This window comes from Nannobrachium achirus (genome assembly GCF_963921795.1).
Source record: "Nannobrachium achirus genome assembly, chromosome: 5".
Classification (NCBI taxonomy): Eukaryota; Metazoa; Chordata; class Actinopteri; order Myctophiformes; family Myctophidae; genus Nannobrachium; species Nannobrachium achirus.
Genome location: NC_137814.1, coordinates 24,985,466 through 25,006,367, shown reverse-complemented (window position 1 = coordinate 25,006,367; position 20,902 = coordinate 24,985,466). Strand labels below are relative to the sequence as shown.

The 20,902-nt window shown below is 41.6% G+C and overlaps 2 protein-coding genes across 3 annotated transcripts; one reads left to right on the top strand and one right to left on the bottom strand.

The window, feature by feature from the left end:
- Positions 1-759: 759 nt before the first annotated feature.
- Positions 760-4,894, bottom strand: mettl17 (methyltransferase like 17; the record flags this gene model as incomplete). Its single annotated transcript, XM_080725660.1, has 14 exons — positions 760-853; positions 1,202-1,395; positions 1,631-1,723; positions 1,835-1,885; positions 1,970-2,038; positions 2,341-2,448; positions 2,684-2,754; positions 2,930-3,024; positions 3,118-3,191; positions 3,581-3,662; positions 3,764-3,860; positions 3,969-4,115; positions 4,287-4,434; positions 4,871-4,894. 14 exons carry the CDS (start codon positions 4,892-4,894, stop codon positions 760-762), a joined length of 1,347 nt encoding a protein of 448 aa, XP_080581786.1.
- Positions 4,895-5,136: 242 nt separating this feature from the next.
- Positions 5,137-20,902, top strand: parp2 (poly (ADP-ribose) polymerase 2). 2 transcript variants are annotated; one of them, XR_013962066.1, is made up of 18 exons: positions 5,137-5,286; positions 5,811-6,029; positions 7,406-7,573; positions 8,417-8,487; positions 8,841-8,891; positions 9,363-9,459; positions 10,019-10,094; positions 10,179-10,281; positions 11,767-11,917; positions 13,036-13,174; positions 13,530-13,593; positions 14,090-14,224; positions 14,657-14,784; positions 16,042-16,141; positions 18,753-18,851; positions 19,551-19,675; positions 20,112-20,734; positions 20,837-20,902. XR_013962066.1 is itself a non-coding variant. In XM_080726265.1 (17 exons), the coding sequence occupies exons 1-17, from the start codon at positions 5,211-5,213 to the stop codon at positions 20,269-20,271; spliced, it is 1,962 nt and encodes a 653-aa protein (XP_080582391.1). In that variant the 5' UTR covers positions 5,137-5,210; the 3' UTR covers positions 20,272-20,813. The 2 variants fall into 2 exon arrangements, 1 of the variants encoding a protein (XP_080582391.1); XM_080726265.1 differs by lacking the exon at positions 20,837-20,902 and having other exon boundaries at positions 20,112-20,813.

Genomic DNA, 20,902 nt, shown 5'->3' with positions numbered 1-20,902 from the left:
TTTCCCGTTTACTGTGGCTATAGATCCCGCAAGAGTGTGTTTACTGGTGCTAGAGTCCTGTGAGAGTGTGTTGCTGGGGCAGATAAAGGGCGATAATAAAGTTGATTTTCTCCTTTTTTGTGTTGCTGAAAAAAGCCACTTTAGTATGATAATTTTGTTAATATTATATGGCTTGCTTGTGATGATCGGGTCCAATATTTAGTTCAGTGACCATAGAGCAAAATAATAGTTCAGAAGCTGTTCACGTTAGCTCTCATTGTAAATGAATAGACTCCAAACATGCTTCCGCCTCCTAAAAAGGTATCCACCTACGTCACGCAGAAACGGGAAGTACAGGTCTGTTCCGTCCTCTTGCTATCGGCCTCTTGGAAAGTACTCTTGTAGTAGTCAGCGTTGGTGTTGGCCAGTCCAGGTTTGCAAGATTATCCTCCAAACAGTACGCTATACAAAACGAATCTGCCATGGTATACTTAGCTGTCAATCCCTATATGGGATATCATCTGTCCAACATATCGGGGTGGATATACAGTATGCTAACTCCCTGTAACTCTTCTCTACCAAATGAATTCAGCAGAATTGTTTTGAATCATCAAATATTCAGCCAAAGTATGAGTCAGCAATGAAAGTGGACATTGAAGGTGGATAGTGTCATTCTCGGGTGTAGATGTTCTGGGGTTCATTGACAGTTTTTGTTTAGCTCCATTTGAGGGTTCATTCCACTGTGTTGGCATCTGTGTATCAATGGCAGAACATTTATGATCACTCTGAATCACTCTGCAAGTCCTCCTCTCTGCTCTGAATGATTGGCAGCTGATCTCCCCAATCACTGCTCCGGGCACAGCGGTATACATCTCTGTTAGGGGGAAGGGGGGTGACAAACATTGTGACAACATTTCAAGAATACTTCACCAGTGACTACGTAAACGGTATCATGACTATTTTGGGTATATCTTTGTAGGTGACATTTTTCAAAAATAGCGACAATAGTTGATCGACACGTGACATCGGTTATACGGTGAAGTATGAAATAGGCAGGGCTTAAGTGGTTAATGTGAATGTCCTAAATGTTGGGCATACTGTATGATGTTTATATTGCTGTTTCTATGTGCCAACAAATAAAACATGATCAGACCATCTTTCTTCTCGTAACCTGTATTTTCTAAGTACTTGTGATGCTTCGGATTAATAGAAGTTTCTTCACCTGCTGTGTTTCCTAGCTGTGACAACCTGGTGTTGGATTTGTCCATTGGAGCTGCATGTGTGACAGTGGACATGCCTGGGCCTGCGTAGTACTGGCGCTATTAGCCTAGCCCAGTCCAGACCTTCTCCTAGGTCTATTGGTTGTTTCCGGGTCAGAATCAAATAGCTGAACTTCTCCGTCATATGCTCAGAGCTCTGGATAGGACATGAGTTTAGACAGTGCTAAACTTTAGATTTCTTTTAATCTTAAATTACATCACAAACCTTCCAACTGCAACTCTAACCCTAAGAAAACAAGTTCTAAAAACGGGGTCCTTAAATATTAGTAACTGTTTAAATATTTTGCGGTTATTTTCGAAACATGTTGACCAAATTTCTTTTCTGGGGGTCCCTGACACAAAACAAGACTTGACAAAGGATGTCGTCTTACCCCCGGCAAAGGCAGAGGGTGGAACCTTTGGTTGAAGTTGCAGGGTACTACATTTACCCTTGCCAGCATAGGACATTGCTGTTCATGAGGACACTGTGAAAACATCAAAGGAGAGAAAAAGGGATGTCAAAAGGATGTCAATATGCTTCATGTTACACATGAAGCATTTATTCAGTACACACAAAATGGAAAAAAAGCACATACTGGGGCAAACACTGAACCTGTTCTGGTGTCATGGACAGTTTTCTCTTGTTTCTGTGGTTGGAGAAATGAGAAAATAATTAGTTTCCTTTTAATACATTAGGATTATAACAGGGATTGATGTGATTTTGTGAATACCTTTAGTAGAATTTCTCTGGCCTCCATAAGTATTTGATGGCCATCTTTAGTCCCATTCTCCACCAGGACCTATGACAGGATATTGAATGAGATTATTTGTTAAGCCTCTAGTTATATATAAGAGAATCACTATAATATACAAGAAACATTTACAATAGTTGTTTTGTTTGTTTGATTTAGAAAGTTTCTTATTACATATTGACACATGTACACACACAAGCACAACAGGACAAGCAGTAAGTCCTGATTTATGGTCGCACACCCAACGTATTGGAGTGTGATGTGAACAGGTAGATCTGCTATTTCAAGGAGCGCAACCGTATACTCTATAAACTATATGACATATCACAGACATGGGTCTATCAACCAACCAGATATGAGCTGGTCTTTCTCCACAGTGTGAACAGTGTCTCCTCTCGCTCTATCTGACTGGGCAGCTCTGACAAGGAAAAGGCCCCCAACACCACGTCAAACTGCACCTGAAAACATACACAATGGATTGACAGTTTCCTACATTTCTGGCTGCTCATGGATGCACTTTGACAACCACACTGCGCCATACTCAAACAGCTCCAATTCTTCCACACCACTGATGACCACTAAAGAGACACGTTGGAATAACTTTATATTCAAAGCCAGATGTGGGGGGAAAAAAGTGTGTTGCTAGAGAATATAGAGGCAGTTATCTTTTCACCAGAAGAGAAGTGGCATTACCTTTGGTGAGACAGGGAGGAACTGTCGGAAATAGACGTGCTTGATGTGAGGTGCAGCTGATTCATTGTCACCTGCTCAACGTAAAAGAAGAACATTCTCTGACCTTCACGTTCATTTCGCATGCATCGATACAAGATTGTCATTGTGGAAGGGTGTTACACTAAATTACCAATACAGTGTGTGTGTGTGTGTGTGTGTGTGTGGGTGTGTGTGTGTGTGTGTGTGTGTGTGTGTGTGTTACTGTACCTTTAAGAAGTCGCTCTGCCAGGGTGTTCATTGGTCCAGAGCTATCCACACAGATCATCTCCTTCAGGCTGTCCCCCCAGAATGAGTGTGCTGCCCTGGGAAAATAAAAGAGAGAGAGACCTTGGACGGACCATCTCACAAGAGAAGACAGATGTAGAGGCTCTCTTACTGTTCACATGGACACTAACCAGACAGATGTTCCCAACCCCGAGCCAAAGTCCAGGAGAGAATGAGGGGCAAACAATGGATCTCTTTTCTTTATCTGGAGAGTGAAAGAAAAACACGTTAGTAGTAGACATAGGTAGACACAGAGGGTGAGATCATATTGTTGCTGTTGGGCAGAATAAATTAATTACCCTATTTAGTACTTTGTCGTATGACAGTGATGCGCATATATGACTCTGTATGCTGGTAGATCGGTTACTTTCACTATTTTTGGTTAAAAAGACATTTACATTTTGAAGATTTTTCAAAAATGTTTGCCAATCATGTCTGTCTGTGGGATTTATAAATATTTTACCAAAGAAAAAAAAGGTTCCTTTTTCCACTTCCCAAAAAAAGAGTTTTGGTCTCGAGTGTGCACGGTTTCCACCCGACAGGGGTGCAATCAGTCCTTAAGTCTGAAGAATATGTGAAGTGTGAGGTGCGTACCTCATTAAGAGCTCTTCTCACAGCAGCATAGCCTCCTGCCAGCCGAGCAGCCATGTATGTCACACCCAGCTCTTCATCATACCTATGAAATACCAGCGATTATGAAAGGAATAGCAGTAGTAGAGCATGAAGACAAGAAGATAAGGAGAGGAAAATACAGAAGTAAACAGAAAACAGAATTACTTTATTGGGGTCCAGTGATATGTTGTTCTTTTGAGTTCTGACACCACTTTCTTCCTGATGCGGGTGTCCAGCACGTGATCATCTACACCTACATCCTCTAAAAATGGGAAAACACATTTGAACACATCAAAGGTACTCCCTTGCATTAACAATTTCTCTCCTGTCAGTCATTCTATATCCCATCATTCATTCATCCGTCAGTCACCTCCTTTTTCTTTGGCCTTCTCCCACAGAACTCTCTCCAGGTTCATGGCCTTCTGTCTCAGTGTGACGTCTTCAGCCGCTCTCTTCCTGCTCCACAGGAAGTTTGTGAGGCTCTGAGCTCGATCAGCCAGGCCTGCCACCTCAGCTCCTAAAGCCAGAGGGAATTAATACCCAACAAGTCAAAAACACTATTTTTGCTAATAAGATCTTGATTATATTCTTTCCTCGACAGCTACTAAATGCTGTACAATAGAATAACTATCATGAAGCTACATTGCATGCTAATATACATGTATTATAAATATCTTTGCCCACTTACTTTTAATGATGGAATATGCAGCACTTGAGAGCTCCTCTGGGAGGCGCAATGTTTTCAAGTTGGTGACACCTGGATGCTTCTTATGGGGAACTCCGTTTAGGAAATTGATCATGGGCTGAGGATGGGCTGCTGCTGCTGCACTCATCCCCTGATTAAAAAAATATATGAAACAAAACGTGCTATTTACAACATCTCACCTATCCACCCTTTATTCTAAGATCTAATTCAGATTTATATACAGACATAACTCACATGCAAACAAACCCACTCACATGCAAAACCAACACAATGGCTCAGAGTCAGCTAGCTCTGGTCCATAGCGTTAGTGGAGTTCTCCCTACTCCACTAACGCTATGGACCAGAGCTAAGAGTCAGCAATTGCTTTGCATAGTGCTGCAACTGTTCAACGAAAACAGATGGACGGAAATTCAGGTTGTTTGGAGCCCTGGGGGATGTTTAATAAAGCTATTTTGAAATGAATTGAATAGAAATAGGACTAGATCGCGTCAGCTTAGCCATTATGACCTCCACCCTGGAAAGATGCTTTATTCAGTGACCTAGCTAAACAACAAAAACAAACTCACCCGGATACTGTTGGAGCACGCCATTGTTACAATTGCTTTTTGACAGAGAACACATGCACCATAGCTTCGAGATGCCATGTTTACGAGTTCAGGACTGTTTGTTGACAAGGATTTAAGTCTGTGACATCTGTGTTGGTTTGCACCGGTTTGCACGCTGGACAGTGACACCGGGCACTGGTACGTCTGCAAAATAATTCCGACTACAAACCAAGGCCGGAAGCGGAACCTTTCAGTGGCACTAGATATTTCCCGCGTTCAACAGACACTAGACTGACTCTCTTTCACTTTTTTACCGTTTGTTGATGTTTTAACGTTTTTATTAAAATAAAATAAAAGAAACATGTCGAGGCGCACAAGAAGCAGTAGGACCACATCTCGAAATGCAGCGGATAAACAAGAAGTCCAGACAGAAACTGGTGAGTGGTGGTTGTGTGTTTTGTGCTGTTTGTGCTGCGCCACTCATGGAAATGGAAACAGGCATTAACAGTTAACACAGATAAAGGCAGTAGTTACACTCACGTCACGAACAAATTATATATTTACAGCCTAAAGTAAAGTAAATTAGTGTTCAGTGACTGCTGTCACACACAATTCACAATATCACATAAAAACACAGTAGCTCCTATTCTACAACAACAACCACTGAAAGTACAACAACCACACTAAACTATTCAAATTGTTTGTATTTATCCATAAGATATGTCTCCCTGCAATGGCAACTTGTACTTGCCAATTTGTACTTTTTCCTTTAAGCACTCATGCTTAATTTTGCTCTGTAAAGCACTTTGAGCTGCATTAAGTGCATTATTATTATTATTATTATTAATTGTTCTAGGCTACATATTAATGATCAAAAAACAAATCAGGGCTAATCTTGCATTCTTAGATTGTGCATTGTGCATCATGATCTGATGAACATTATGTGTTGTCATCCTCTCAGTCTCATCGGTGTGGCAGTGGGAAGGAGATGAGGGTCAGTGGGAGCCCTACGCTCCATCAGCATGCACTTTACTAGACTCTGCCGTCTCTGGTGGGAAGACCTCCGTCACCCTCAGCCTGGGCTCTAGCACAGCCTACACGGTTGACCTGAAGAAGATGGTCCAGATTAACCCTGTTACCAAGTACAAAAGGAAAATACGCTCTCACACAGTAAAGCCAGGTTTGTGTGTGTGTGTTATATAAGCATAATGCTTGCAGAAATTGTATATTTGTGTGTGGAATGTCTCGACTCCTCACTCTAAAGAGGGGGCTATAATGTAAGTACGCTTCAGACATTTGTACCCTGAGTAAGAAGTTACAACTCTGAAACGCATTGGTTTGCGACCATAGGTTTCAGTTTACTATCAGAACCGTCACAGCTTGTCCGTGGACGCCCGGACGGGTAACGCCTGACACTGGTTCCCCAGACACATCACTGTGACATCACAGTGATGTCAGATACTCAGAGAAGGGATCTCCATATATATGCATAAACAGGTGACATCACAAGGATGTCAGATACTCAGAGCAGGGATCTCCATATATGGTCATAAAAGGGATTCTGTTAGGGATCTCCATATATGGGCATAGGGAGTGTATCCCAGATGATGCCCTGTTAGGAGAACCACACTAACAGAATCCATATATGGCCAAGACAGATGGCGCGACCTCACCCTTTAGGGTAAATCTTCGCCCTTAGGTAGCACTAAACTATAGAAGGGAACAAGCTGGCATCCTGACCTTTTTTCTTATTTGATGTATTATCTTGTGTTTTCCTTCGCTCTGGATTAAGAGCATCTGCTAAATGTCTAAACTGTGAATAATGCCATTGATGCTGTTGGGCATTACATATTGCACCAATGAACTACAAAATAGTTTGGACAGGTTGGACAGCTTTTTTCCATCACGCAACGAGGCTTAAGTTGTGAACAATGGACACTATTGGCCTGTCTGCCTGTTATACAGCTATGCATACACAGTACACACAAATCGGCAAACAACCACATACACGCGCGCGTGCACACACACACACACACACACACACACACACACACACACACACACACACACACACATACACACACACACACACACACACACACACACACACACACACACACACACACACACACAGCTGTTAGATTAGGGGTAGGACCTAAAACAGCACATAATCTGTGCTGTTATAGAATAGAAACAGCAGGCTAGGCCACTTTACCTGGTCCCTATGGTCCCTATGAAGCACTTAATATAACTTTTATATGTTTATTTCAGTTTTTATTTAGGTGTATATAGGGTCACGGTCAACCATATTAAATGCCTTTATTTGTCTTTGAATGTGCAACAAAATTAAGTCTGCAACTCCCAGGTCAATGCACAAAAAATAGAAATATATATATCTACAAATGGAGGAGAAACTGTGTTCCTTTGCATTCAGTTACTTGATAACATTTATTTTTCTATTGTTTCGCCTGATGTTATTTGTTTATTTTCTGTGTTGTACCATTTTTATGTTTGCAAAATAGTCAATAAACATTATGATGCTTTCTGTCTAACCAGAAAACTTGAATGGAGAGAGTGACTTAGCCGGTGAAAATGGGTGTCAAGTTGTAATGAAAGAGGAACAGAGAGAGGATGATGAACCAGTCACTAAGAAGAAGAAGAGAGGAGCAGGAAAGAGTCAGACCAAAACAAAAGAGCCGCCTAAAGAAGAAACAGAATGTAAAGGTATGTAGTACTATGTACCCAACCCAAGCTCTTTGTTTTTTTAATGAATGTACTCTAACACTTCTTTTTAGAATAATAATGATACATGACATGTATATAGTGCTTTTCAAGATAAGTCGCATTACAAAACAAAAATAACATAAACAAAACAACTTTGTTTCGTTTTTTATGTAAGATTAAAGATTTGTGAGGGTTGCATAATGTGGAAGTTGGAGTTGACGGACCAGCTGCCACATCTGAATTTGCATATAAATCATATGACTCGAGTCTCAACCTCATCTTCATGCAAATGTCCAGCGCAACACGGCCTTCTCACGAAACTATCAAATTAAGCAGTACTGATCCAATATCTGTTGACTTGACATCTGTCAATGGATCCCATGTGTCACTCTGCACCATCACAGCTACTAAAGCAACCTTTACTTTTATGTTGTTCATTCATACTACTGTTTCCCAAATGAGGGTCTCACAGACACGTTTTTTATGGGTGGCCTTTTCTACAGTAAAACAAATATTTACACCATATGTAAATGTTTTATTTTTTATTTATTTTAAGGTCTTAAGCACTTCTAATGATTTTCAGGGAAAAAAATGTTTCTGAAAATGTCTGTGTTTTGTGTCGGTGTTTTGATTGGACACATTGAGAAGATTGTAGATAGGCTTAAGTGATTCACTCATAATGTTTTTTGGTGTCTCCCAGGGAGACACCAAATGTATCTTTTGGGCAAAGCTCATCAATGAACTAATCAATATTAGACAATCATATGCAGGATCATTCACACCACACACACTTTTGATGATTGACCTCACCGTGATGTTTCTGCTGCTTTTGTCTCCTTAAAGAGGTTGTCAGGACAGTGCTCATGAAAGGCAGGGCGCCCGTGGACATTGAATGCAAAGCCAAGATCGGCAGGGTACAGTATGCTTGGGTTGTAATGTGATTTATGCCAGTGAATCTTAAAACGCACGCACGCACGCACGCACGCACGCACGCACGCACGCACGCACGCACGCACGCACGCACGCACGCACGCACGCACGCACGCACGCACACACACACACACACACACACACACACACACACACACACACACACACACACACACACACACACACACACAGACAGACAGACAGACAGACAGACAGACGTATACACACACACACACACACACACACACACACACACACACACACACACACACAATACTTCCTTTTGTTAATAATGTAGTTAATACACTTCTTCTTTCAATCTCTTTTCCTCCCGCAGGCTCATGTTTACAATGAAGGAAATGATGTTTATGACGTGATGTTAAACCAGGTAAAAAAACATTACACTTTATATATAAATGGTCATTAGTAGTAGCTACTAGCTAGCAATATACTGTACATTTAAAATTATTACACATAATGAACTAGCTCAACTATTATGAATGTGATACTGTAAAAGCGATATTGTTTTTTCCCCATTATGGCTGGGGAAATGGGGCACTTGTTTTTCTTACCTCAACAAGGCACGTCCCCGAGAGTGTGTGCATGAGGCTCACCAGCAGGTGCCCACATTGAGTAAGTGGGCCAATTGCCGCGTGTGTTAATGAGCATGCTCTCCAATTTGACAACCGCGGTGGACAGAATCTTATCATGTGAAGTAAAACAAGCGTTCCCTTCCCACTGACCCATCCGATCACATGCCGAGTCCTTCCAACAAACATAGTGGGGAAAACAATATTGTACACTGTGAGATAGGATCTCATTTCAGGCCTATTCAGTGGAATTTGTTTGGTGTTTGCAGACAAATCTTCAATTCAACAACAACAAATACTACCTGATTCAGCTTCTGGAGGAAGACAGCTCAAAGTCCTACAGCGTGTGGATGAGATGGGGCAGAGGTAGGTCCATGTCTAAGGCAGCACTGCTTTTAAACGTGAGGTTCTTGGACCTCCAGGGGTCCAAATGGGATCTGTAACTCTGTGAGTGCCCAACAGTGACAATAGGCTTTCTTCATGTATAAAACTTGGTTGAATTCAGTAATAAACACAAATAAAATTTGATCTTCTACAGCTTTTTTTCCACAACAACATTTGAATTATGTCATTAATATACCTTAGAGTTATTGTGTGGAAAAGCCCCCCCCCCCCCCCCCCCCCTTCTGTGTTGCCTAGAACTGGAGGATTGATTGTGGGGTCATGTGATCATGAAAGTGTACTCTGCAAGCCAAAGAGTACACCTTCATGATGTGGCTATAACGCTTTTTGTAATATATTTGACAACTGACATACAGTTGACAATATGTTATTACGAAACTTTGTTGCTGATGCCATTACTGTCTGTCTGTCTGTCTGTCTGTCTGTCTGTCTGTCTGTCTGTCTGTCTGTCTGTCTGTCTGTCTGTCTGTCTGTCTGTCTGTCTGTCTGTCTGGCTGTCTGTCTGTCTATCTGTGTTCTGTAGTGGGTAAAGTTGGACAGAACAGCTTAACAGCCTGTGGGAGCGACCTGCTGAAAGCCAAAGACATCTTCAAGAAAAAGTGAGATTGTTCATAATAACAAATAATACATGTTTCGTACATACAGAAAGAACGTTGGGAGAAACAGGCTTTCTTTTGCCACAGGTTCCTTGACAAGACCAAGAATGAGTGGGAGGACAAGGGTACCTTTGAAAAGGTGCCTGGCAAATATGACATGGTGTTTGTGGACTATAACACCAATGATAAGGCAAGGATTATGTAATGCAATTATATTTTATGAAGTTCAGTATTTCCTTTCATTTTCTTCCATTTTGTATTCTTCCTTCCATCCCTCCTTTGTTTAATGTATTGATTAATTCCCTCTGTTTAATCTATCTGCCCTCCTTCAAGCCCTCCTCTGTGCCTCACGCTTCATAAATATAGTTGCCAACAATGTCAATGTCTGTAGTAGGGCTGCAACTATCAATCAATTTCTTAGTGATTATTCAGTAGATTACTTTTTCAATTAAACAAATAATTGAAAAGTGTGTTTTTGTATACACACACTTTATTTGTTTTGTAATTATTACGTTTAGTTTTATAAATTATAAAAAAAATATATAAGATTAATTAAATCAATTCATTTGGTAAAGTAGCTACCCACCACGGTGGAGTCTGGGTTTGAATCCACTGGTACATCTGCCTTTCGAGTGTTTATGCATACACAATTTGGCCCTTGTTCCGGGGAGGGAAGCGTGATAGTTGTCACTACACGTGCACCTACGGGCTGGGGGTGGCACCTGTCAGCGGAGATTGTTGGGCAGGAGGAGCAGGACAAAGGCTCTGCGTTCTCCCGGTGGGGGCTCCTCACTAGGGCTGTCACGATATGACATTTTACATGACGATTAATTGTCACTCAAATAATTGGCGATTAACGATTTAATTGCGTTTTTGTCATTGACAATTACACTTCTGTTTGGCTTTTAGGCTTTGAAGTTGCACATGGCAGATATCACACAAAACCTAAATACACGAAGAAATTACTGACATATTTGACAACTTACAGTACTACTTAAAAAAAATCACACCCGTGTGAACTGAGCGGTGGTTTACCCCCCCCCCCCTTCCCCCCTGTGTGTGTGTGTGTGTGTGTGCGTGTGTGTGTGTGTGCCTGGTCTGGCCTGAACAACAGCGCCCCTCCCTTAACATGTGTGGTCATAAAAGGTACTGCAGGCCTGCAGGCTACATACAGACACACACACACACACGCACACACACACGCATACACACACGCATACACACACGGCCACGTATAGGAGACGGTGTAACCACCGCTCAATAACATTGATATTGATATTGAATAATATCAATAATATTGATAGTGGAAAAAGCTCACAACGCGTCGCATCGCGACGCGTTGTGAGCTTGTAGAACTGCTATTTCCACTATTTTTGACCTTTTTTTTTAATATATGAACATTTTTCAACATGGAAACGATTATGACGATTATGAAAAATAATCACGATTATGTCCAAAAATCACAATTAGACGATTATGTAATAATTGTGACAGCCCTACTCCTCACTGGCATGTGAGTCAGGATACAACAGCAGTGACAACACACACAGATGTATGTGGGGAGGAATCAATTGGCATAGCATCTAAATTGGGGAGAAAAAAGGGGTAAAAAGCAGCAGGTATATGGCTAATCTACGAACCTCTACCTAAACCTCTATCACCTTTGATCTTCCAGGAGAACCTGACTCAGGTGGACACTGTGGTCAAGAAAGAGGCCTCCAAGCTGGACGTGAAGCTTCAGGCCCTCCTGGAGCTTATCTGTGACCTGAAAGCCATGGAGGAGTGTGTGTTGGAGATGAAGTTTGACATCCGCAAAGCTCCTCTAGGTTTGTCAATCAGAAGCACTTAAAAGCAGAACTTTTCATTCTAATTGAATTGAATTGAATTAGCCTTTATTGTCTCAGAGGAGAAATTTGTCTTGGGCATTTAGAAGTAACAGCGTTATACAAAATACAAAACTACAAACATACAAAAATACACAAATACAAAAAATACAAAGATACATTCATATATACCTAAAATTCATAAAGCACTTATCCTGAAACCCCAGTGTGCAAATACATCAATAGCCAGTCCAGTATCACAGTGTTGCACATGCAGGTTTCCCGTACCCCCAGTAATTCATTATCTGTTATTGAGTGCTTTGATTGACAGTGGGACAAAGCTGAATTTATATCTATTGCGCTTTGCATTTGATGTTCTGTACCGTCTACCAGATGGAAGCAACTCATATTCTTTATAGAGGATATGATTTGGGTCGCGGATGATTTTGAGGGCCTGCTTCATCGCTGTCCTATCAAAGATTTCTTTGAGAGAACATGGGGGCTGCATGCCAATAATCTTACCAGTCCTCTTGATTAATTGGCATGGTTTTGTCTGAATTGAAGTGCCTCCATTGTGGAAATGTAAAAATGCCTTCTTACCATGAATGATTAAAGATGAAACATGAAAGATGTCAGTAGAGCAGGGTTAGATGACTAAAATGTCATGACCGTGACAGCCCTAGTGTAATTTCTAGTGGACGATTACTTGTTGTGCATACGCAAAAGGGCAGATATGAAAAATAACTTTAATAAAAAAATCAATGAAATGACTGACTATGACCTTTACCAATAATCAAAATAAATAATCTACTATGCATTTAATAATGCTTTCCAAACAGCCCATGCTTTAAATTATTCAACATTTTCCAGAATTTGCGAGATTGCTGTGTGACCATTGTGAGCTTGTAGATTGACTGTTTCTGCAAACGGATGTTTTTATACAGATGAATGGAAACTATTCTGACGTTTATGCTAAAATAATTGTCATTATTTCGATTAATTGCATATCAGGCGATTATATAATGATTGTGACAGGCACCCGATCACTTCCACTTGTCCTGTACATTACTGGAGGTGTTTCCTTGCTTACGAAAGCTGCATTCATCTCTCTCTGCCTCTAGGCAAGCTGACCTCGGAGCAGATCCGAGCGGGCTACACAGCCCTGAAGAAGATCGAGGAGTGTCTAAAGAGGAAGGGAAGCAATCGTGACCTGCTGGAGGCATGCAACCAGTTCTACACACGGATCCCCCATGACTTTGGGTAGGGAGATGCTTAGTAGTGCAATAGGAAGAACATGGCACCTACACTACGGCTCATTTATACCCTTCTTGACATATTTTCAAATCACGCTAATAGGTAGTTGAAAGGGTTTGTTTAACAACAAATCGCCTCCGTCGGGTGAAAACATCAATTCATCAAGACGTATAAATACAATACTATATAACAAGAAGTCATAGATACTAGGAGCAATAAAATACATTTACAGAAATGCAGTGGGGATGGGGTAATTTATTTTGGCAAGTAAGAAGACTTGTCTGGGTCCAGTTGTAAATTGCAATCTTGAGTATTTAATAGCAGTCAATATCTTGTAATAATAAATATAACTATGTGTCAGGTTGAAAACACCCCCAATCATCCGCTCAGAAGAAGAACTGAAGGCAAAGATTTCACTTTTGGAGGTGAGTGTGTTGTTTTCTTTTAGATGTACAGGTTTTATCACCACCATCATCTCCATCAACCTGCTTCTCCTCCTTTGGTCAACTCATACATGACTAAAACATTGCTTTAGGCCAGGTTTAGGTAACCTCTCACTAATATCCTGACCTAGATATTATATATCTAGGTCATATATATTTACATTTAGCCTGTTGAGCATGCAGTGTGTTCTTTGCTGAGACCATGTTTTGTATACATGGCAGTAATTATTTTTTAACCATCTACCCTTTAGACTTGGTAAACTGGACATGAGTTGGCTCTGTGTACCGCCTTTTTTTCTACAACAAATCACCCAAAATAGCCGATCAATTCACACAGCGCGTTCTATTGTGACGCGTTGTGAGCTTGTAAATGGGCAATGTTTGGCTAATGCATCCCCTCCAGAATATGGATGCTGCGGTCCAAGTGGTTAGCTTAAACTTTGGTTTTGAGTTTGGTTGCTGGCGTTTTTCTTTCCAGGCATTGGGTGACATCCAGATTGCGGTGAAGATGGCCCAGGCTGGTGCAGACAGTTCAGAGCATCCTCTAGACAGACAGTACCACTCCCTCCATTGTCAGCTGCAGCCTCTGGACTCCACCGGACACGAGTACCAGGTCAGTCACATACCACACCGCCATCGTGATCTGACACGTTGTGCGCTTGGAGTCTTTTTTGTGGAGGACTTTTTTAAATGTCAAAGTTTAGCCCATAATGCTGTGCCGAAAATATTTTTTTAGGTTATAACAATTGTGTAGAAGTACTGACATAGTATTAGTAAGTAAAATAAAGAAATCATTACTTCTTGTAATAGTTATATTGCAATAATGTGTGGTTGTCACAAAAACCCAAGGCCATTAGACAAGTCACCATGTGTGAACCACTGGTCTTAATAGTCTACCAAGCCTCAAAATCAGGAGGATTCTACTTACTGTGACCTAATCTCAGTGCTCATAGGCCAGTAATCTCAAAAGAGAAGGCATCTCTTGATTTGAATTGCTGAAATTCTAAGGTGCAGGGGGGAAACACAATGTCTGTCTCCCTGGCAGGTGTTGGAGAAGTACCTCAAGTCGACCCACGCCTCCACCCACAGCGACTACTCCATGACTGTGCTGGACGTCTTCTCAGTGGACAGGGAGGGAGAGAGGGACAACTTCCTCTCTCAGATGCACAACAGGTACAGTAGCAACTGTTTGTTTGTTTTTGCACTTTTTGTGTGATATGTGACTTAATCCGAGATATGTGTTATTCATATTTTGAATCATGGTTGTTGATAGAGGTGCTGCGATCGAGATCCTTCGCTTTTAATCCGATACCGATATGGCAGCATCAATACCGATCTGATACAGCACATATTTGATATATTTATATATGAAATATATTATATAGATATAAAGTAAAATAAAATAAAACTACAATGAAAGCACATATTTATGACGCCCCTTTTTAGTGTGAAACCAGTAAGACTCCCTAATCGGGAGATAAGCGACCGTTGGTCGCTTATCTCCTGTCACACTGCTGACATCAGTATGACATCACACCGTACACAAATGACCCTTATATAAGACCGGCATTATCTACCGACAGATTAGTAACAAGATGTCAAAATCGTTGAAGGTTGAATCTCCAGATATGGAGATAACCAACACATCCCTCCATATATGGAGATAACCGACGAATCTCACTAAGTCTGACCTCACAAGCCCCATATTTGGACACGAACAACATATAACTCCATATATAGAGACATAGCTGCTGACATCAGTATGACATCACACCGTACACAAATGACCCTTATATAAGACCGGTATTATCTACCAACAGATTAGATGCAAGCAGGATCTCGACTCTGACACAACTCATCGGCTCATAAGCTGGTTCTCCCTCCATATATGGAGATAACCGACGAATCTCACTAAGTCTGACCTCACAAGCCCCATATTTGGACACGAACAACATATAACTCCATATATAGAGACATAGCTGCTGACATCAGTATGACATCACACTGCTGACATCAGTATGACATCACACCGTACACAAATGACCCTGATGGCACACACCAAGCAGTGTGATGTCATACTGATGCGGAGATATGAGCAGGGCAAAGGTGTGACGTGTGACGTGTGACCGACGGACGGACGGACGGATGGCCGGTGGAGGTTTTGATACTAAACTGCGACCTGGCGGTCGCAATAATTTTATTTTTCACTAATTCCGATGTCACTGTGTTATGGGCAAAATAACTACTGCTTTTTAATCACTGACAGTGCTAGTAAGGATCTTTGATTCAATTTAATTTAACACTTGACACTTAAAACAAATTCTTCAATTTACTACTTTCTGTGTGTACCCTAGGCGTACCCCATTTGAGAAACACCGCTCTAAGCTCTGTGTGTGGGCTTGTGACTGACTGTGTGTGTCTCCCCACTAGGACGCTGCTGTGGCATGGCTCTCGTCTATCTAACTACGTGGGCATCCTCAGCCAGGGTCTGCGAGTGGCCCCACCAGAGGCCCCCGTCACTGGATACATGGTAGGATGGATAGACGCATACATAACGTAATAATATACGTACATATTAAAAAATGAGAGAAAGAAACCCATTTTTTCTTTCTTTCCATTTTCTTTTTCACAATAAGAGATGGAAAAAGGATGAGGATTTTGTTTAATAGTTTCCCCATCTCCTACACCAATGGTCTCAAAGGGGTACTTAGGGCCCGTTTACACTGGGCCGAACCCGGCCCCGATTCCCCGGGGCCGATTGTCGGGATGATCCCCCGGGGAAATCGTTCGGTCGGCCCCGGAATCGGTCTTGAGTTTGAACAGTACCCCGACACGATCGGATTATGTTAATTAGCTTTTTATGACCTCGGGACTCGTCGGGAGCGCTCACGATAATATCAAAAAAGCTTGATATTTTCGGGTCATCGGGTAGGAATCCTTTACAATTATTGTCGTCTGAATGAGCTCACGGGATTGCTTCAAATTATATGAAGCCAGATCCTCCTCCCTTTTTTTTATGCTGCGCAGAGTGTAGGCTATTCTGTCACCTCACAATAGAATAGCCTACACTTTTATTATTATTATTAGCCTACTTACTTTTTACTTTAGCCTACTTTCTCCCTAAAATGTTGTAATCACTTGTTCAAAAACGTTATAGCCTATAGCGTTCTTTTTTTTCCTTTTTTTCTTCTGCGCAGTCATTTGACGACGTCTCTCCACTGAAGTAGCAGTATCCAATCCAACATGTCCCGTTCGCAAAGTGAACCCTTTCATCATTATCCATCTTTGTTCAATGGTCCAAAACAGAGCTACCATGACAACAAAGTGACACGTTCTGACAACTGACAACCTATATGAATATGATCTGATCTTAATGTAACTTGGAGTTTTAGAGGAGAGCAGAGCTGGAAGGTTATTAGCAAGTCTAGAATCAGCTGTGGATCTTAATTGGTCGTTCAAGTTCAAACTCTCACGCAACATGTCGCTTTGATGTCATGCAGAATGTAATGGGCAATTTCCTATTGATCAGATACACACCTGAAAGTATTCACGCTGATGAACAGTTAATTTGAGCAGTGTACTGTACTCCCATCCTGTACTTGAGTAAAAGTATCAATACTGCATTATTAGCTACAAATATGTCACACAGAGAGAGAGAGAGAGAGAGAGACTCTCTTATAGCGAATATATTTGTTTAATTTCGCCGTTTTAATATTTAATTGACTGATGAAAGCACCATGCAGGCTGCGCAAAAAAAAGCAGCTGATGAACAGCGCGCGACGGCGCTGTCATTTGATGCACATAATTGATTGCATTAGTATTTAGACGGACGGAATGTAAAGTAACTGAAATCATACTGGAAAGTAGGCAATTTCAAACGCAGTTTCTTTTTTCTTGTTTTGTTTGGTGTTGCACTGCGGGACTCATTGAATATGCGAACAGACGATAATAATATGGATTTGGGACCAACCAAAGAAAAGCCATGTCCGCCTGCGTCCCGCACAGACCACGCACACATGCACGCACGCACGCACGCACACACCTACACACGCAACTAGGTTACTTGGAACAGCAGCATTTTGGTTTACACAGCAGTCTTTGACAGTGGAAACGTGGGATTAACCAACGGTACAATCTTTGACAAGGAGTATATAGCAGTAGCACAGCAGCCGACATGAATGACACAAGTCACTGGTCACTGCCATGAATACTTTTGGATATGAATTTAAACCATTGCCTACCCGTGCTGTGCGTGCGCAGACAGAGCGCGTTCATTTGGTTACAAGCAATCATATTCCCCATGGCCATGATCTCAAGGCTAGCCACGTCGGGTTTCATCATTAACTCCAGCATAGTGTAGGCCTACAGTATCTACTGTATAAATTGAGAGACCCCACGGTTACGTTTTGGATATTAATTTAACCCAATTTCGGCGACGAGCGCAATGCACGTTTGACTTGAGTGCTTGAATTAGCGATCATGTACCGTTCCTGCGCGGGCTGGTCTTCTCCTAGGTGGGCCGTGGACCCCCAAATAAATCATCCGCAGCGTGCGTGCGCGGGGCTGGGCACAGCCAGGTTTGGAGCTTCGGGTTTTATCCATATTTAAAAGGACTCGCGTCACTGTATAAATTAGAGGCTCACGCGTCACGGTAGATCACAGCGGCGCAATCTTAAAATATAGACTGTTAAAGCACTTAACAGTAGACATATTCATTATTTATTTTTTATTCTTTTGGTCGGCAATGTGCAAGCCCATGGCACCTTCCGCGACCCCACGTTGTTTGAGAACCGTCTTTCCGTGAAGGCTGGAGCCTTGTTTCTTTATTCAATCAACTGCCAGAAAAAATAAAATAAAACTTTTTCCCCACTCAACTCTGGCCCGAGATCGCTAGGGGTGGTCATCCAGGATATCTGGCTCATTTGTAATGGTCTGAGATATTTCACTTGGCACAGCGGGATATACCGGGCCCGAATTCAAGACACAGGATCGCTGTTGTTTGAAATGAACACCGATAAACCCCCGGGGACGACATCTGATCTGATGCAACATCGCATCTCGTCTGGGTGGGCCTTTAAGGGACGGGGGATTATTCATATTCTAATATGCTAATAACATCCATCTGTTTTTCTCTGGTTTAGTTTGGTAAAGGTATCTACTTTGCTGACATGTCATCAAAGAGCGCCAACTACTGCTTTGCCAACCAGCGCAACAACACCGGTCTGCTGCTGCTGAGCGAGGTTGGTGGGCTTTGTTAGTGACTTGGTACCATACCTTTCCCAAGATTACTATATATTTATATGGTGGTAAAATATATCATGTCGTCAATGTCAAGTAGCACCCTTGTATGTCCAAAACCGATACTTCTCAGGAAAAGGAAAAAGTAGTTATTATTGAGTCACAGGGCTCTTGTTAATACTTTTCATTCTTTTTCAATATTCATAAAACACACACCAAGACTTAACCACTTTCACTTTTAAATAACAAACAGAAATGTAACACATTGTTAGCTTGTAGCTCAGCTATTGTATGTATAGCGTTCATTTGTAAGACAAAGTAGGACATTCATTTACAAAATACAAAAGACATTTGAAAATGGAGATGCAAGGTTTCTGCCAAACAGAGATGATATAGTATTATCATAATTATGTTTTGTACACAGGTATGTCTGTCCTTGCTGCAGAAATATTGCTAACTTGTATACTGGCCTCTAGGGGGGGTCCTTGGGTCGGTTTCTGGGGGCTCCCTAGCTAAACCAAATTGGACCCTTACAAGTCTGAAACTGAGTACAAATGTAACCAAATGGACCTTTTACGGGACCACTTGGTTCCATTTGTACACCCTCAGAGTTATTTTGGTTTGTTCTTGGCCTAATACATAGCAAACTGGGGGTCCATGAAATTAGAATGTTTTAGAACCGCTGTTTTGTTTGGTTCCAGGTGGCCCTGGGAGACAGTAATGAACTTCTGGCTGCTGACTACGAGGCCAACCGGCTCCCTGCGGGCAAACACAGCACCAAGGGCCTTGGGCAGACTGCACCTGATCCACACAACTCTGTCACCCTGTCAGTATCTCTCTCTCTCTCAGTAGCATTCTGTGATTCATTCGTTTTGATCAATTGTATGCCATAATAGTAAATTTTATTTCATAGATTCCATTACCCTTTTCTGACTATCAGAATCAGTGAAACATGTATTTAATTTAAAGCAGGACAACTTAGATCCAAGTTGTGCCAAACTAGTTTTAGTTTTGTTTAACTTCATTTGAGCTACTTTAATTCTTACTTACTTGAAATTAAAGTGGTTTAGAATCACTGCTAGAGCCGCAAAGATCTTCTCTTATATGGGGGTCGGTGGCATCTCTTTTCAAATGGGGGTCTGCGGGCTAATAAGTGTCAATTTCTGGGTCCTTGACATGGAAAGGTTTGAGTACCACTCATCTAGCTTTCTAATCTGTCTCTCTCTTTGTCCCTGCCTGCTTCTTCCTCTTCCCACGCTCAGGGATGGTATGACTGTGCCCATGGGTCCAGGAGTGAAGACGGGGATTGGGAAGGACGGCGGTTACTCCCTCCTCTATAACGAGTTCATAGTCTACAACCCCGCACAGGTCCGCATGAGGTACCTGCTACGCGTTCAGTTCAACTACGCCTCACTGTGGTGACACAGTGCAACACAGGGGCTATACACTACAACAAAGTTGCAATATGACTGTAGTACTCTAGCCTGGAAGGCTGGAGCAGTACTGTGTGAAGTGCAGTGGTGGTTCAAGGGTGTCGGGTGGATGTTGTAGTTTGAAGGACAATTAGATTAGATCACTTAGTTTGAGATAACCAATCAAATTTGAGTACAGTGGTGGTGGTGTACCATGGGACAAAAACCAAATAAGATTCCAGATTTTATCTCTGCTATCCATGCGTTTTGAAAATAATTCTACAAGAAAATAATTCAAACAAGTTTCAAAGCTTTAATGGCACTCGCACCCTGTTACCTTCCATTGAGATAATTAAAGGACAAATAAGCGACTAATTATTAATCTATTTGGTAAGGATAAATGGTGTGGAAGATTAATCTGTTTGTATTTTAGGTGTCATGAATGCATGTTGTATAACAGTCTGTGTCAAAATGTAGCTGTTGACAAAGTTAAATTGTTATCTTTTATTAGAATGTTTTAAGTTTGGTTTCAAATTGCTGGTTAATAACAAACAGCTCATTCCATGCAAATGTAGCTCGATAGACCAGCTTATTCCATGTAAATTGAAGTCCATGTGTTTTGTTTGTATTTTATTGATGTC

Excerpts from the sequence above, each read along its gene's own strand:
- parp2 (XM_080726265.1), top strand. The coding sequence starts at position 5,211 with ATGTCGAGGCGCACAAGAAGCAGTAGGACCACATCTCGAAATGCAGCG. Across the intron at positions 11,918-13,035 it reads CATCCGCAAAGCTCCTCTAG|GCAAGCTGACCTCGGAGCAG; the intron begins GTTTGTCAATCA and ends CTCTGCCTCTAG. Across the intron at positions 18,852-19,550 it reads GTCTGCTGCTGCTGAGCGAG|GTGGCCCTGGGAGACAGTAA; the intron begins GTTGGTGGGCTT and ends GTTTGGTTCCAG.